The sequence below is a fragment of the Vespa mandarinia genome, chromosome 20, assembly GCF_050613455.1.
Source record: "Vespa mandarinia isolate Hongniang chromosome 20, ASM5061345v1, whole genome shotgun sequence".
Taxonomy (NCBI): domain Eukaryota; kingdom Metazoa; phylum Arthropoda; class Insecta; order Hymenoptera; family Vespidae; genus Vespa; species Vespa mandarinia.
Genome location: NC_140829.1, coordinates 1985001 through 2002500, shown reverse-complemented (window position 1 = coordinate 2002500; position 17500 = coordinate 1985001). Strand labels below are relative to the sequence as shown.

The 17500-nt window shown below is 30.3% G+C and overlaps 3 protein-coding genes across 4 annotated transcripts in view; 1 reads left to right on the top strand and 2 right to left on the bottom strand.

The window, feature by feature from the left end:
* Positions 1-2482: 2482 nt before the first annotated feature.
* LOC118447418 (protein obstructor-E) lies at positions 2483-6452 on the bottom strand. Its single transcript, XM_035879326.2, has 5 exons — positions 6054-6452; positions 4384-4578; positions 3630-3814; positions 2892-3124; positions 2483-2671 (listed from the first exon to the last, which is right to left on the bottom strand). Exons 1-5 carry the CDS (start codon positions 6100-6102, stop codon positions 2635-2637), a joined length of 699 nt encoding a protein of 232 aa, XP_035735219.1. The 5' UTR covers positions 6103-6452; the 3' UTR covers positions 2483-2634.
* A 2671-nt stretch (positions 6453-9123) lies between these two features.
* Cpap3-b (cuticular protein analogous to peritrophins 3-B) lies at positions 9124-13601 on the bottom strand. Its single transcript, XM_035879320.2, has 4 exons — positions 13419-13601; positions 11635-11970; positions 9676-10072; positions 9124-9335 (listed from the first exon to the last, which is right to left on the bottom strand). Exons 1-4 carry the CDS (start codon positions 13456-13458, stop codon positions 9215-9217), a joined length of 894 nt encoding a protein of 297 aa, XP_035735213.1. The 5' UTR covers positions 13459-13601; the 3' UTR covers positions 9124-9214.
* A 2562-nt stretch (positions 13602-16163) lies between these two features.
* LOC118447411 (uncharacterized) overlaps positions 16164-17500 on the top strand; it is a 6574-nt gene continuing 5237 nt past the window's right edge. For both annotated transcript variants that reach the window (XM_035879318.2, XM_035879315.2), the window contains exon 1: positions 16164-17373. In XM_035879318.2, coding sequence (XP_035735211.2) covers positions 17221-17373 — 153 coding nt within the window. In that variant the 5' untranslated portion in view covers positions 16164-17220. The remainder of the gene's footprint in view (positions 17374-17500) is intronic.

Here is a 17500-nt window from a genome sequence, read left to right as displayed (position 1 = left end):
TGTAATCTTTTTATTTTGTTTTCTTCGTCGTAACCATTTTAATCAGATTTTCTTTTTATTTCCGTGATCGATGTAACATATGTGCATACATATAACATTGTATGCATATACATATATATGTATATGCCTAAATTGCATCCTGGTATTATTCGTTTCACGTTCGACCGATTTGACCTCGACTTAGCCGACTGGGACGATTTGATTTTCTGACATTTCGAAGATTCGTCCTTACCCTCACCCAATAACCATTTTCCTTTCTCCTTTTAACATTCATATCCATTCATCCAATACAATCTCTTTGACATTTTCCAGTAACTTTCTTGCTAACCGTTGTAACATTAATATCATAGTTTTCAAACACATTGGGATTCTCTCTAATTGCAAATAAATAATGACGATCGTAAATCTTATCTCCTCCCTTCGTCTCCTCCTGATGCAATCCTAACAATTATCATTTTTTGAAAATATCATAAACGTATCTGTATGTTCAATTTGTTACTTCGTTACTCTTAGATATTTTTAAATAAAAAAAATATCGCAGTAATATAAATAATATTTATTATTTTCAAAAAGAAACGTTACGTTTAACATTATTTTCAATTTATATTCGATTTATCGATGTTAAACTTTAAGATACTTTACAATAGGAAAAATATAACGAGACAGGCTCTGATCGAGAGAAAGTCCATCGGGGACAAGTGTATCCATATGGAATGGATAAAAATGTCTCTCTCTCTCTCTCTCTCTCTCTCTCTCTCTCTATGTGTTTGTGTGTGTGTGTATGTGTATGTGTTTGCATAAGAGAAATCTTTATTACGGAGAAATTACTTTGCATTATTACATTATTATTAGTAAAATAATTCTGAAGAAATTTTTACCCTTGTTTTTCAATGGTCTATCAAAAAAAAAAAAAAAAGAAAAAAAAAAAAAAAAAGAAGAAGAGAGAGAAGGATCAAAAGAAACCATTTCTCAAAAATGTCGAAACCGATTTTATATAGATTACAGAATGTTTTTTCTTTTTTTCCTTTTTAAAGATCAATTATGAGAGAAAGAGAAAGAGGGAAGAAAAAGAGAAAGAAAGGAAAAATGGAAAAAGAACTATTACTTAACGAAAGTTTAAATCGATTTTAAATAGATAACTATAGATTGTTTTCTTACAATTCGTAACTCCTTTTGTTGATATCTTTTTGTTCTTTTTTTTGCTTTTTCCTTTTTTTTCTTTCTTTTTTTTTTTTGTTTCTTAAAGATCAGCTATAAGAGAATGAGTAAAGAAAAAGGAAAAGAAAAAAAAAAAACATGGTAAAAAAGTTGAAATTAACTTTATATATATAACTATGGATTGTTTTCTTTTTTTTTCTTTTTTTTTTTTTTTTTTTTTATTATTTTTATTTATCTTTTTGTTTTGTTTATTAAAGATCAGCTACAAAATAGAAAGAAGAGAAAAAGGTGGGAAGAAATGAAAGACCATTTCGTATAAATATTTATAGCATTGTTTTTAATGATCAACTACGAGATTGAAAGAAGAAGAAGAAGAAGAAGAAGAAGAAGAAACAAAAAACGAAGAAAAAAAAAAAGGAAAGAAATAAAAAAAGGATCATTTCGTAACGAAGTATAAATCAATTTTATACAAATATTCATAGATCGTTTCTTTCCATTTTTCTTTCATCTTCTTTCTTTTTCTTTTTTTTTTTTCTTTATCAATCAGCTAAGAGACATGAAATGAAGAAGAAGAAAAAAAGGAAGGAGAGATCAAATCAAACCGTTTCGTGAAAAAAAATCAAAAGCATTTTTATACAAATATCTATAGATTGTTTTCCCTCCCTCCCTCCCTCTCCTCCCTCCCCCTTCCTCCTCCCTCGTTTCCTTTTTCTTTTCTTTTTTTAAATGACTTCAACTACGATATAGATAGAAGACGAAGAAATAGAAGAAAGTAGGATCGAACAAGTTGAGCCCGTTGAAGTCGGACTGACGGAAAAATAGAAAATAATCAAACGACGGAGAAAGTTTTCATGACGTTTGTATCTCTTTAAGTAAATACGATTGTATCGTAGAAAACTATTCCAAGGCCTTTCGAATTCGTTCGACATAGAGATTTCAATAGCGAATAGTTTATGTATTGCGAATCAGCGTATACCATATTTACTTCGAGTGAATATAAGCCAAGTTGTGTCCGTCAATCAGCTGTCTCAACTTTCCAATGATTATAAGAGATAATATTTTTGATAAACGAAGAATAACGATAGAAGAAAGAGAGAAAGACGGAGAGAAGATTAGAAGAGATGTGGGGAGGAGGGATGGGATAATAACGTTTATTAAAACGTAGCAAAAGTCATTTAGGTCAGATAATCAACGATTACGAAAGTAATATTAAAGTTACACGACAGAGAGAGAGAGAGAGAGAGAGAGAGAAAATCATAGATATAGATGAAGAGAAAGAGAGAGAGAGAGAGAGAGAGAGAAAGAAAGAGAGTAAAATCTCATCTAAAGTTAAAAATTAATATTTATTTCGAAACAAATAATACGGCTAGTTTATCCTCACATAAAATGATTATTATTACAAACTAATCGCGATTAAAAATAAAAGGCAGTACGAGAGGCGTCCCGATGCGGGACATATCAATTTCGAATGATCCTTTATGGTTTTTTGTCATCATCCTTGTACCAGTCCTCGCTGTAAAATAGAAAGAAAAAGAGAGATAGAAAAAGAGAAAGAAAGATAGAGAGAGAGAGAGAGAGAGAGAGAAAGAAAAATAGATTAGTAAGATATAATTATATATGTCGGTAATAAAAAAAAAAAAAAAAAGTCAAATCGAATTGGATCTCTCCAATCCAATTTATTGTTAATATGTATTTGTTTGTTTTTGTTTCTTTTTTTTTTCTCAAATACATACCATCCGGGAACGTTTTCAGGTGCGTCACACCTCTGTTGCTCTTCGTTGTAAACAGTGCCGTCGCTACAACCCTGTTCACGTGGTGTCACCCCATTCAAGCATACGTAAAACTTTTGACAATCGTCAGGATGTGCAAATTTAGGATGATCGATGGCCATACCTCGGCTATCTAATTGACTCTCCTTTGGACACTCAAAACCATCCTTCAATTTCTTATCTACCACTCCGCATCCCTATATACAAAGAGAGAGAGAGAGAGAGAGAGAAAGAGAAAGATAAAAGATAGATTAAAGAAAAAAAAAAAAGACAATAATTAACACATTCATCTCGTTTAAATCAATAAAAATAATCAGTGGTATAAATATTTTAAACGTATACGTGTAATTTCGTAATGGTACGAATTATTTATTTATTTATTTATTTATTTATTTATCTATTTATTTATTTATTTTTCTTTTTGTCATTTTCTTTTACTTTTATCATAAAAAAAAAAAAAAAGTTAAAATAAATTTGACAAAATTTACTTTTATCAAATTTCTTTTACTTTTACTTTTATTAAGCACATCTTATAAATTATTTATATCATTTATGTATACCGATCGTATATATGATAACGATAACGATAACGATAGTTTTTTTTTTTCAACACGTAACGTAAAATAATTCATTTAATAAAAACGAATAAATAATTATAAACAAATAATAATAATAATAATTATTATTTAATAATTATTTTACCTCACGTCCGGCACTGTCCGGCCAAACGCAAGTTCCGCTGTACTCGTCAAAATGCAATCCTGTGGTGCACGTTATCTCAATGGCTTCGCCGTCGATGCAATTATAAAATACATTGCAAACCGACGGTTCTGGATGAGCGAAGAAACCATTTCTACGTGGACATTTTTTCGTTGGTTGTGGTGGTTCTGTAGTGGTAATTGGAATGGTGTAGAAAAATAAAAAAGTAAAGATAAGAGGAGAAGGGAGGGAAAAAAAACAAAAAAGAAAAAAAAAATAAACAGGAATATATTAAACTCAACGTTATTAATTCCGTTAGCTTATTAATTATTGACTGACACTTTAGCCTGTATGTCAAGGACGTTTTAGCCACGGAAACGAAAGACACGTTTCCACTCCTTTCCACTTTGCGAAAGTTAATATCTCGTTTGATCTCACAAATCAGACGATATTGTATCTCAATCAAAATCACTGATCATATAAAAACGAAATATGAAATGTCTAATGATTTATTTATATTTAATCAACGAAAATCACTCTTTCTAATTTTCGTTAAGGGGAACGATCGTTTGATTCATCAAGACAAAAAAAAATATCCTCTGCCAGATAATTATTTGATCGAACAAAATCCATCGAACGATTAATTATTTATTAATTTTTAATGAATTTTTTTTTTCTTTTTCTTTTTCTTTTCCTTTTTTTTTCTTTTTTCTTTTTTTTTCCTATCAATAAGCAAATAACAAATAGATGAACTTACGCAACTCAAGACGATCGCCGCAATCGACGTTGAAAACATGATCGCATTTGTTGACTTTGCGATTTAACGGATCGAAAACGAGCCCGTCAGGGCATAATTTTTCCGTAGGTATTCCGTCCAAACAGTCGTAATATTTGTCACATTGTTTTAGATCCTCGTATTGACCATCTTTGTTCGGACAATTGAACGCACCGTCTGAAAATATTTAACGTAACTTTAATGATAAACTCTTACAATAATATTATTTATAATATTCATAAAAATGAATTAATTATTCTGAAATTATAATCATGACAATGAATTCGTAATCGTTCAATCTCAATAATCAAGATCACTTTTTGATATGATTAAGAATTTTTCAAAAATGTAAAAAATTTCTTTCATTGAAATCAAATTGATTTCAAGATATTAAGAATATTTTGAACGTTTTAAAACTATTTACGATTGTTCTATATATGAGTCGTCGCGAAAGCGAGAGTAAAGTAAGTACAAAGCGCTTAGCTACTAGTATCAAAAGTGGTTTTGCGAACAGTTACATTCGATTCTTGAGGTTGACGAACCTTGTACTATTTCCTTGCCGGTTCGCCAACATGAATTTCTTCAGGAAGTTTATAACATATATCGATTAATACCGATAATATTTTTGTTTTATTATATAATTTAAAACGATTTACTAGTTTATAAAGGACGTACGATTATAACCATGGCATATTACTTATGCAACATCTGAACCGATAGAAATATCCTGACATTTACAATTTAGAAAGTTTAATACGAGACTGTCTCCGTAATTCCATGCACAAACTATATATCTTTTCTTCGAATATATATATATATATATATAGAAGATATGAATTTCTATATTTTTTTCTATTTCTTTGTCTTTTTCAAATTCTACGAAGAATTAAAAAAGATTCGTACGTAAAGATTTTATTTTATCAAGAGGAAAATGTTTCATTAAAATCAATTGATTTTTTTTTTTTTTTTTTAATTACGACCACCATTACAAGTAATTCAAGGTTTTCTTTTTTCGACGTACGATAAAAAAAATAAAATAAAATTTTAATAAAATAAAATAAAATTTTATTTTAACGTAGACAAAATGATATATTTCTTTTTCAATGTCTTTTCTTTTTTCCTTTTTTTTTTTTTTCCTTTTTTCAAAGCCAATCGTCAAACAAAATATCTTCGAAAGTCAACAATTATCGATAATTACATAAAGAGAATTTAATCAGTATTAATGAAAATATTATTCTTGAATTAATTCAATTAAAACGCTCGATGATATCCATATGTTCGATTGTTGCTATATACGTATTTATTATTATTATTATTATTATTATTATTATTATTATTATTATTATTATTATTATTATTAAGTTGTTATTATTGAGGACGTATTTACTCGCGTGAATTTATTTCTTTTTTCTATGATTTTTTTCTTTCATCGTTACTTTTCTTTTCTTTTCTTATTTTTTTTTTCTTTTTCTTCTTTGTTGTTTTTTTTTTTTTTTTTTAAGAAAACGTTTAACGACATTTCGACAGTTTCCGATGGAATGAGAAAAAAGCAAGTAAGAGGAGGATGAAGAAGAAGAAGAAGAAGAAGAAGAAGAAGATGATGATGAAGAAGATTTTAATAAGAGAGAAAAAATAGAAAGGAAAATACTCACGGGCAACCGCAGCTACGGCCAGGATCGTCGCAAGACATTCTCGGATCATACTTTTTTTTTTTTTATATTTTTCTGTTCCTTTCCTTTGTTTTTTATCTTTCCTTTTCTTTTCTACTTTTTATTTATTTCCTTTTTCCCGGCGAACGTCTTTACCGTCGTCGTTGTCGATCGATTGAAAATAAATCTAAATGATAGTCGAATCGAATAATATAAACAAACGATTTTTATTAAATGAAATAATATTTACGGCGATATAATTAGAGATATTTGACGATTATATTCTTTTCTATTTTTTTTTCTTTTTTTTTTTTTTTCTTTTTCTTTCTTTCTTTCGTCCCCTTTGTATATATAAATACAAGAAAATATAATATTTTTTGACGATTCTTTAGAGAATGGCGTCTCCTTCGCGAAGTACTGCAGCTCTTCGGTTACTCGTCGCGGGGGTATACCCTGTCAATCCCCACTTAGTACGTCGTTTCTTAACCTACCTACGTCCCCGCTCCACTCCTCCCACCCCGCCGTCTACTACCACCACTCCGTTCATCCCACTCCACCCCACACCCCCCACCTCACGCTTTCACGATTCCTTTTCTTTGCTGGATAACCGTCAAGAATTAAGATTAATCGAATACCGCATGCTTTTACCATTCCCTTTCTTCTTTCCATGCACGCGCGACTTCGTTACTCTCACTTTGTTCCTTTAAAATGGATTTGATTTTCACCGAAAAAAAAAGAAAAGAAAAAAAAAAAAAAAACACGAAATCCTAACAAAATATCAATCTGTTTATTTGTAATAATGTCTATTATGAATATGGTTATATATGATTATGATATAGATATATAGAAATTATATAATTATATTATTAATAAATTTTTAAATATACATATAATGTGTATGTACATATATATATATATATATTTTTTTTTTTTGTTTTTTTTTTTAATAATATATGTTCAATAATGAAAGAAGAAAATGAAATAAAAAATAAAAATAGAAGTATGAAAAAATAATGAACGTAATTTATATAATGTATTCATATATATGTGTATATATATATATGTATATATATTTAATTATTGAATATATATTTCAATGTATATTTAATAATGAAAATTGAAAATGAAATGAAAAAGTAAAAATAGAAATATGAAAAAAAAAAGCGGACGTAAGAAAGTACACGCGTTGAATATATTTTTTGTTAATATATGGATATATCATTTGTTTGAAAAAAAAAAAAAAAAAGAAAGAAAAAGAAAAAAAAAAAGACAAGAAAGATAATCAATTTCCAATCGATGAAAGTATAATTTTCAATCTCTGTAAGGTAAGAATTATTCTTCATCTTTCGTCTCGGACAAGAAATCCTTTGAAAATTTCTTTTTATATGACATTTTCTTTATTTGCCACTCGTCATACCCCATTAGTCGTTTAAAATTTTTTAACGACGCTTACGATATTTCTGTTATTTGATTTTTCATTTATTTATAAAAGAATTGCGAAGAACTTACGTTTAGCTGGTTAGTTAACTATTAAACTTTCACTGTTTATCTGTAACTTACATGTCGATCGGTATTAATTATTATTACGGAAGTATCAAAATTATTATTATTATTATTACTATTATTTTCTTTTCTTTTCTATTTTTTTATTTTTCCTTTATTTTTAATAATTGCACTCATTTTCAATAATGTATCAACAAACGTGTCCCATGTTTGTGGACAACAACGATTAAACAAAAATATCTCATACAAAATCATTAATGAATTTGTATAGGTGATATTTATATAATATAAAAAAAAAAAAAAAAAAAAAAGGAACGAATAAAATTTGAAAAGTAAAAATAAAGAGAAAAGAAATAAAAAGTAAAAGAAGAAATGGTAAGAAAAAAATGTGAAGAAAAAAAAATGTCCCATGTTTGTGGACAAACGATTAAACAAAAATATCTCATACAAAATCATTAATGAATTTGTATAGGTGATATTTATATAATATAAAAAAAAAAAAAAAAAAAAAAAAAGGAACGAATAAAATTTGAAAAGTAAAAATAAAGAGAAAAGAAATAAAAAGTAAAAGAAGAAATGGTAAGAAAAAAATGTGAAAAAAAAAGAAATGTCGAGTTATTTAATTTAAAATTTGCATTTATACGTTTTCAAAATCTAAAGAACGTACATGGATCTTCTTAAGGATTTCCAATCCGTCGATCTGTCATAAAACGAAGGTTTCTGCTTTATACAACATCGCGGCACCCGATAATTTCGACATAGCAGAGATAGGATGTACTTTCACCGGAGTTCATTCCCACCATCCACCTAATTATTATTTTACGTTGGTCTACGAGTAAATTCTTCTTTCTGCGTAACGCATTGTTTCCCTATCTATCTATTAATTATAATTACATTTAACCTTCTTCTTTAAAAAAAAAAAAAAAAAAAAAAAAACAAAAAGAAAAACAAAAAAAAAAGTATAATAATTCTCTCTCATACTAATTCAATTAATATTCTAATATGACACAAAGTGTTATAAAAATGAGATCTTATGAAAAATTTACGAATTTCATGAAAGTTATATTCGTTTGATATTAATCATTAATATATCATTAATCGATTCGTAATTATGATTTATATAATAATAAAACTTAACTATTTATAAAGTTTACATTGAATAAATAGATTTTTCATTTAATCATTACTAATAATGATTAATTAGATTAGATCAATGCGATATATCATATAGACGTATATAAATAATTTATATATGTCAACAATAAAATCCAATTTAATTTGTTCTTATTTATCTGTGAGTTTTGTGTTATTTAATTCCATATATCACACTTCTAATGAATATTTTATAATTAAGGATTGATCGTAATAGAAAGAATACATACGGTGATAATTCTCATTGGTAGAGAAGAAAGAAGAAAAATAAATTAATTAAAAAAATAAAACTGTGCAATTATTACATTTGGGATTATTTTCATCGACTCGCGCGATTATGGTGACATTAGTATCAAAGAAAAAAATAAAAAAATAAAAAAATAAAAAAGCCAAGAAAAAAAATGAATATAAATAAATAATTAAGAAAAGTGACATTTGTTTTATTTAAAAGATGACAAATTTGAATTTTAAAATATCTCAAGAATGAAAAACTAGAAAAGTTTATTATATTAGTTTGGCCGTGATCCTTTCCTTCTAGTTTGACCACCGGCTGCTGGCTTTGGCTTTGGCGGTGGATTTTCTAATGCATCTAATTGTTCGTCGGTCAATTGATCCTTGTACCAGTCCTTGCTGAAATTTTGAAAAAATTTTCAAAAAAAAAATTAAATACAATCGAATAGGAAAAATTGTAAGGCGAAGTATTTGTAAAAAAGAAATAAAAAAAAAAAGAAAAAGAAAAATCAAATTTTCGTAAAGAAGAGAAAAAAAGAAAAAAAAAAGAAGAAGAATTAATTCACGCAATTTTTATTAATTATTTACATTAAGTAATTAACGATTACGTCTTAATAATTGATATAAATGTAATGAAATAAAAATCATCGTTATCGTTCGATATTATTTAAAAAAAAAAAAAAAAAAAAAGAAAAAAAAAAGCAAATTTAAATAAATAATATTCATGAAATATTCATACCATTCAGGAATTTTTCTAGCCCAATCGCATTTTCCTGTACGTTCGTCAAATGCCTGTCCAAGTTTACAACCACTTCTCCTTGGTATTTCACCGTTTACGCATACGTAAAAATATTGACAATCCTCGGTATCGGGATATCTTGGATGTGTTGCAGCAATCGAATCGTCGACCTTAGGACAGGTAAAATTAAATAATTCCCTGGATCCGCAGCCCTTTTTTTGTGCCTCATCGGGCCAATTGCATATACCAGTCTTCTCCGAAAATACAAGCCCGTCCGGACACGTGATCATATTGTATTTCCCTTCGACGCAATAATAGAAAGTGTCGCAGTTCCTTGTATCCTCGTGTGCGAAATATCCGTGCATACGTGGGCAGTGCGGCGATGGTTGAGGTTTTTCTAATGTACATGTATATATATATATATATATAAAAAAAAAAAATAAAAAAAAAAAAAAAAAAGGAAAAAAAATAATCATATTATGGATATCATGTTAAACGAGATTAAATGGATAACCTTTCAGTTAGCGTTCATAACGTACAAAGGAACGCTGACATTTAAAAAAGTTTTTCTTTTTTAAAGAACGCGAGGATGAAAGAGGAGAGGAAATTTTTTTTTCCAAACGAATCTAAAAGTACGAATTGAAAAATATATCTTATCGAATAATTAAGGGCTGATTGTCTTGTTAAGTTTTATTCCTATGGGGAAAATATTTTTTTCTCTTGTTCTTTTCTTTCGATTTCGATAAATAAGATTTCACGGGCAACGTTCTAACTTTTTGCTTCGTAGAAATGAAAAAAATTATGAAAATTTCAATAGTCATAGTAATGTCGTTAGCTAAGGACGATCGGTTGATTTCTTTTTTTCTTTTTTTTTTTTTCATTCTTTTTTTTTTCTTTCGCCGTTAAAACGTTCAAATTTTCAACGAAATATTCATACGTTTATATTTTCCAAACAGTCAGCATTTGTTTTCTTGTCCCAAAAAAATTTCCAAATTTTAATCGATCCGTCATTCAGTCAAAACATTATTTTAAATGAAATTTCAATAACTTCATATATCTACGTAAAAAAAAAAAAATTAGGATGCTGCCAACGTAAACTGAATTTTTTTTCGTACGATTATAGATCAAAGAATTTTAATACGTAAGATTTATTTCTATGGGAAAAAAAATTTCTTTCCCCGTACCAAAAAAAAAAAAAAAAAAAAAAAAAAAAAAAGTTTAGCAACCACCGCGAAATTTGCAATCCCTTTCTTGAGAGAAAAACAAACAAAAAAAATAAAGAAATATAAAAAAAAAAAAAGATAATAATAATAATAATCTTTCAACATTATAACGATCTCTTTAAAAAAAAAAAAAAAAAAAAGAAAAAAAAATCAAAAAGTCAAACTAGTCGAACGTTTTAATTGTCAAAATGACAAAAGAAGAAGTGATCTCTCTCGCGGGCGACATTTACTAATATTTAAATTTGAAAAATTTACTCGACTCGAATAAGCCGAAGAATTTGCTTCTACATTTATTTTTTTCGTCTCCTTTCCTTTTCCTTTCCTTTTCCTTTTTTCCTTCTTTCTTTTTTTCTTTTTACAGTCTTTGAAAACGAGTTTCGTGTCGACCTTTCTCCGTGTCGTTTGATTCCCTTGTCACGTTCTTCTCTCGAACGTAACCTTGAGTATGAGAAAAGAGAAAATAGAGTCGTCGTCGTCGTCGTCGTCGTCGTCGTCGTCGTATAGTCGTCATCGAGTTGCACTTCGTAAAAAAAAAAAAAAAAAAAAGATGGCGATTTGTATTCGATGATTTGAGAAAATATAGAAGATACAACTGGTGCGGTGGATTAGGAGAAAAGAAAAAAAGAAATATTAGGTGTGAACAACGAAAGTTATGATGATGATAATGATGATGATGACAACGACAATGACAATAACGATGATGACGATGATGATAATGAAGATGATGATAACATACGTAGTCCTGGTCTCTTGGTACAATCAATGCCGAACGGTAAATCACACTTTTCATGTTGCGGACTGAAATCATTGAAGACCAAACCGTCCGGACAGAGTTTCACCGTAAATTTCCCGTCCCGACAATCGTAATATTTGTCGCATTGTTCACCGTCGGGAAAGTAACCATTTGGTTCAGGACATTGATCCGATAGTTCGTCCTCGTCCTCATAATCTTCTTCTTCCTCTTCAATCGCCGTCGTTGTTCCTACTTCTTTTCTTTTCAACGTTGGCAACGATGCCTTACGACGACTTTGCTCGGCTGCCTCCTGTTTTCTCGTTAAGGCAGTTACAGTCGCTAAGTTCAAAAAAAAAAAAAAAAAAAAAAAAATAGGAAAAAAAAAGACAAAGAAAACAATATGTTATTTACTGATGAGTGTATGTGTGTGTGTGTGTCTATATATGAGAGAACAAGAGAGAGAGAGAGAGAAAGAGAGAGTTCAATGACAGTTACTACTCAATCAAACTTATTATAGTGTTTCTAAACAATTGTTTTATACTATACTATTATCGATCAGATTTGAAAGTAGAATCTAATCGTACAAGAGTTATTTATGTAAATACATTCATCCTTTAAAGAATCCTTGTTATTTTATATAAGAGAAAGTATAGATCAATTGTTAAGTGACAAGGACATTTATGTGGGGTGCTGAGGATGGGAGGGGAAGGGATGGGATGGGAAGGAGGGAGACAAAGAATGCAGAAATATACCGAGGATATATATATATATTATTTAAGAATAAAGAAAAAGTAGAATTAATCGATTTGAGTTGGCAGTAAGGGTCAACTGGTTCAAAAGATTTTCAAGGTGATACAACGTCTACGTCCCTGAAGCAACGTGCCGGTCGACCTCGGTAACGAATGAAGAAAGCGAGAAAGTTAGCAACTTTCCTCCATATTTTAGACTGTTAATCGATATATGTATGTATATAGATATCAGTGATACTTCTAATCGATCATACGATTTCGCCACCGTGATTGAGATATTTAATGAAATGGTTAATTGGATGAATATTTTATCAGATCGGGGCTGGAGTGGGGGTGAGTTGGGGAAGAGGGGGGAGAGAGAACGAAAATAAAAAATTAAGAGAAAAACAAAAACGAGACAAAAAGGTAACAGATTAATGTATCCTCGAAAATCTATTTATAGTTATATTATAATGCAGTTATTCGCAGGGACGTATCACGAGCCTCTACTAAGAAACATTCTCTTATGGGACACGTTCATAATATCGAATAAGTTAAAACGTAAAACGATTAATCCCAAATCCTTGCAAACGATTAAAATGAAAATCTATGCGCATATGGCAAATGAAAAAGGAGGAGTGGAGTAGGGTGGGGGTAGGGTGGTGGTGGGGAGAGGAGAGATTCGTTTCACTAATGCATCTAATTAAAATAGACACACGTCGTGACAGTACGATCATGCATCTAACGAGGATCGATCATTGTAAATTTTTAATCATTAAATTCGATCGACGAACGTGTCTTGAGAATGAAATAAATAAAAAGAAAAAAAACCAAGACAATAAATAAATAATAAATAATAAATAATAAAATAATAAAAAATATCTGTTAAGTTCGTAAGAACGCTGATGCTGTCGCTAGTTGCTAGCGCTGTTGTCGCTACTGTTCCTGTTCTTTTTTTTTTTTCTTTTTGTTTGTTTGTTTGTTTTTTTTTTGTTTTCTTTTTTTCTTTTGTTTACTACTGCAGTTGCCGTTGACGTTGGCGTTGCTCTAAGAACTTACTTAAACAGACGAGTAGGCACAGAAAACACGCCTTCTTCATCTTACTTGAGGAGAGTAGTTAGTGTGCCGTTAGACGTTTGATTATGGACCGCGCGTCCCCTTCGAAATCGCGAATTCAATTACGGTCCTTTTAAACGCGATGAAATTGATGACTAGAGACTACTGGGCCGCGTCGATGCGAAACCGGGTCTTTATATGTATCCCCCACTATAACCGCACGCTGACGATGATGAGGTTACAACACTACCAAGATCGCGTACAGTCTAAGGAGAACCGTTAACCTCTTCTGCATGCTCCCTTGCATTTCCTACATTTGATTTATTGAAAAGTTGCATCTCCTTTGAGAATCCTCCATTGTTTCGCGAAGAACAAAAAATAAACAAAAAAAAAAAAAAAAAAAAGAAAAAAGAAAGAAAAAAAAAAGAAATAAGAAAAAGTAAAATAAGAAGAAAGCAATTTGATTTTCATTGAATTATTATTATTATTATTATATGTTTTTTCTAGTTTTTTTTTGTTTCTTTTTTCTTTCTTCTTTTTTTTTTTTTTTTATAAGAACTTCCCATCAAAGGATCAAACTTTCTCAACGTGAAAAAGATTTAATCCTTTGTTTGTTGATGATACTATTTAAAGAAATATTATTCATTGTGTTTTTATAAGAAAGGTCATACGTTATGTTGATTCAATATCGAATTTAATTAAAATTTAAATTAATTGACGAAGCTTGAGGGATTCAAAACGTTGAACAAAATTTAGGGTTAAATTCTTTTATTCTTTTTAAATTCCATATATATATATATATATATATATATATATATATTCGTACGAAAGGCCGGTTTGCAAAGAAAAACAAAGAAATGACGGCACGGCACGTTAGGGAACGTTACGAATCCACCTTGAAATTCCAATATCCTAAAATGTCAAAAGGTTCACCAGTTATCCTGAAAGGACTAAGACTACGAGATTCCGTACCATAGTCACACGTATTATTTATTTACTATAGCTGCGATATCTTATGATTATATTTTTGTACGAATTTTCTAATAAATGTTCAATTATAAATTTCCTGATTTGTACGATTAAAAAAAAAAAAGAAAAAGAAAATATAATGTTTCAAATTTTCTTTGGAATATAAAACAATATTTTTCATCGATATTACAATTCGATTCATTTTTTATAGTCTAATAATTTTCTATCTAATTATAGGTTACATGCATAGAAAATGATTAAAGGATACTTGCATAGAAAATTATTGATACTATGTATTACTTTCTTCGTAGGATCGCAAATCATATGTAATTGTATATATATATATATATATATAATATATATATATATATATATTATCTGCATCGTGTATATAGAAACGTAGATAGCTTTCATAGAAAGATGGCGACGAATGTTGGTGACGTTACTGCCACCTATAAAAGTTTTACCTAAGCATGTAATTAGAACGCCAATAGATGTTACATGAAATAAAATAAACGTGATAAAAATGTAAAATATCATATTTAAGCTATAAGAAATGATAAAATGAACGAGAGAAAGAAATATATTACGTTGGATTAAATTAGAACGTAGGAATATAGTTCGATGATCGTAGGCTAGATGGCGCGATTAAATCGCCAAATATGTGCTACACGAAATAAAGTAAATAAAATAAAAATATACAGTTATATGTTTAAGCGAAAGATAGTAATGAAAAATAACGAGAGTAAAAAATATAAAGATGACGTATCATTTAATTTCAAGAAATTTTTGAAGAAATGTAATTCGCTTGACGAACGCTAGATGACGCGATTAAATCACCAATGGATGTTACGCGAGGTCCTATAGGTCATTAAATAAACTCGTGATCTATTTATCAATGAAGAAAAAGAAAGTATAAAAAAGATTTGTTAGACGAAATAAAAGTAACGAAATAGAAATGTACACATAGTTTTATATATTTAAGCGAGAAGTGATAAAGATAACGACAAAAGAAAGATTATATAAATACTATGTATTAGATTATACTATGTATAAGATTATAAATATTATATAAATGAATATTTAATTAATAGAAATATAGTTCGATGATTGAACGATAGATGACGCGATTGGCTCGTCAATACGTGTTACAGGAAGTCGAACGGATCTTTAAATAGACTCATGATCTATTTTTCAGTATTAAGAGAAAAAGAAAAAAAAAAAAGAAGAAAAGAAAAGAAAAATGGAAGAAAAAGAGAAACAAACAAAAAACTCGCACGAAATAAAATAAACGAGATAAAGATATATACGTGATTGTATACATTTAAGTGAGAGGAAGTGATAAAAAGGGTCGAGAGGAAGAATAGATATCAGATGCGATTGAATGAAAAATTATAGTTCGATGGTCGTATGATAGATGGCACGATTAAAATCTTCAATACGTATTACACATTGAAAATAGGACGAATGATATAAAAGCACATACGATACAAAAGTATGACGGTACATTGAAACAATTAAAATTTATAAAAATAACGAGAGAGAAAGAGAGAGAAATAGAGAGAGAGAGAGAGAGAGAGAGAGAGAGAAGGAAAAGAGAAACGTCATGTTAGAAAAAAAAAAAAAAGAAGAAAGAACGATTAAGTACGACAAATAAGAAACGACAATTAATATGATACTTTTAACGCTAGATGGCGATAATGTGCCCGAAAGATTATCGAATGAGCGAACAATAGATATAATAAAAAGGGGGCGCTGTCGTGGAAATACCAGAGGAAGCTTAGAGCGATACGCATAGTCGAGTGACGCCACGCTAACGAAAGGATATAGAAAGAAGTGTGTTTCACGGAGGCGCCATAATAGCGCCATTTAGAGAGGGAGCGGTGTTGTACGTTTCGTTTCGTACGAACGCAACGCGATAGACGCGCGACGCTTTTTCCCGCTTCTTATTACCGACGCTCGGCGTCATTCCTTCGGTTCATGGTTGTCCCCTCGGCGACGAACACGAGAGAGAAAATACGAGAGAGAAAAAATATTCTATAGATAAATAATTGGCGATAGACGTGAAAGGCGAAGGAACGAAAAAGTAAGGAAGAAGAAGAAGAAGAAGAAGGAAGAAGAAGGAAGGAAAGAAAGAAAGAAAGAAGGAAAGAAGAAACGAAGGAAGAAAGATAGATATATAGATAGAAAGAAAGAAGGAAAGAACGACGAAGAAGAAAAATAAAGGAAAAAAAGAAAGAAAGAAAAGGAGAGAATAAGGATTACATTGAAGGTGGTGTTGGTGGTGGTGGTGGTGTACGGGTGGCAGTGCTATCGGCATTGTGGATGAGCTGCTTGTAGCGGTGGTGGTGATAGTAATAGTGTAGTAGTAATAGCTGAAGTAGTTGTAACAGTGTATCGAAGAAGAAGGTGGATGTTGAACCGGTGTGACACACGAACGTGCGGAGAGTGTGTATCGAGTGTTTTCGAAACTACTCGCCGAAATTGTTCGGCAACGTTGGATGTCTCTCTCTCTCTCTCTTTCTCTCTCCCCCCACCCCCTCTCTCTCTGTCTCTCTCCCTCTATCGCTAAGTAAATGACGTGTAGTGTAACATATAGAGAGAAAAAGTGAGAAAGAGAAACGCTTATATGAGGTAGGACGCGCCACGACGCGCCACGACGCGAACTACCCGAGATATCCCTTCGTTATTTGCAATTAGAACGGAGGAATCTGCAAAGAAAGAAAGAGAAAGAGAGAAAGAGAAAGACAGAGAGAGAGAGAGAGAGAGAGAGAGAGAAAGAAATATATACACATATATACATACATATATATACATAATAATAATAACAACAATAATGGAGAATAGACCGACGCCACTACGTTCGAGGCGAGTATGCAGATTCTGCTTGACCGAGAGTGAACCTTTGAGCTTCATATACGAGAGGGATCACAACAAGCCTTTCCAGGTGCCGCTAACCCTGCAGATCATGTCGTGCGTTGCCATCGAGGTAATATTATTACATTTTATTTTGTCATATACTCGGTCGGCATCGACCGGCCAACCAACCAACCAACCGACCGACCGACCGACCGATCGACCGATCGAACGAGAATATCAATGTCCTTACCGTATCG

What these genes read in the sequence shown, in the direction of transcription:
- LOC118447418 (XM_035879326.2), bottom strand. Translation starts at nt 6,102, where the DNA reads ATGATCCGAGAATGTCTTGCGACGATCCTGGCCGTAGCTGCGGTTGCC. An exon ending in CGGCGATCGTCTTGAGTTGC is followed by an intron (nt 3,815 to 4,383) that starts GTAAGTTCATCT and finishes TTACCACTACAG; the next exon opens with AACCACCACAACCAACGAAA. An exon ending in CGGACAGTGCCGGACGTGAG is followed by an intron (nt 3,125 to 3,629) that starts GTAAAATAATTA and finishes CTTTGTATATAG; the next exon opens with GGATGCGGAGTGGTAGATAA.
- Cpap3-b (XM_035879320.2), bottom strand. Translation starts at nt 13,458, where the DNA reads ATGAAGAAGGCGTGTTTTCTGTGCCTACTCGTCTGTTTAA. An exon ending in TACCAAGAGACCAGGACTAC is followed by an intron (nt 10,073 to 11,634) that starts GTATGTTATCAT and finishes CATGTACATTAG; the next exon opens with AAAAACCTCAACCATCGCCG. An exon ending in GCTAGAAAAATTCCTGAATG is followed by an intron (nt 9,336 to 9,675) that starts GTATGAATATTT and finishes TCAAAATTTCAG; the next exon opens with CAAGGACTGGTACAAGGATC.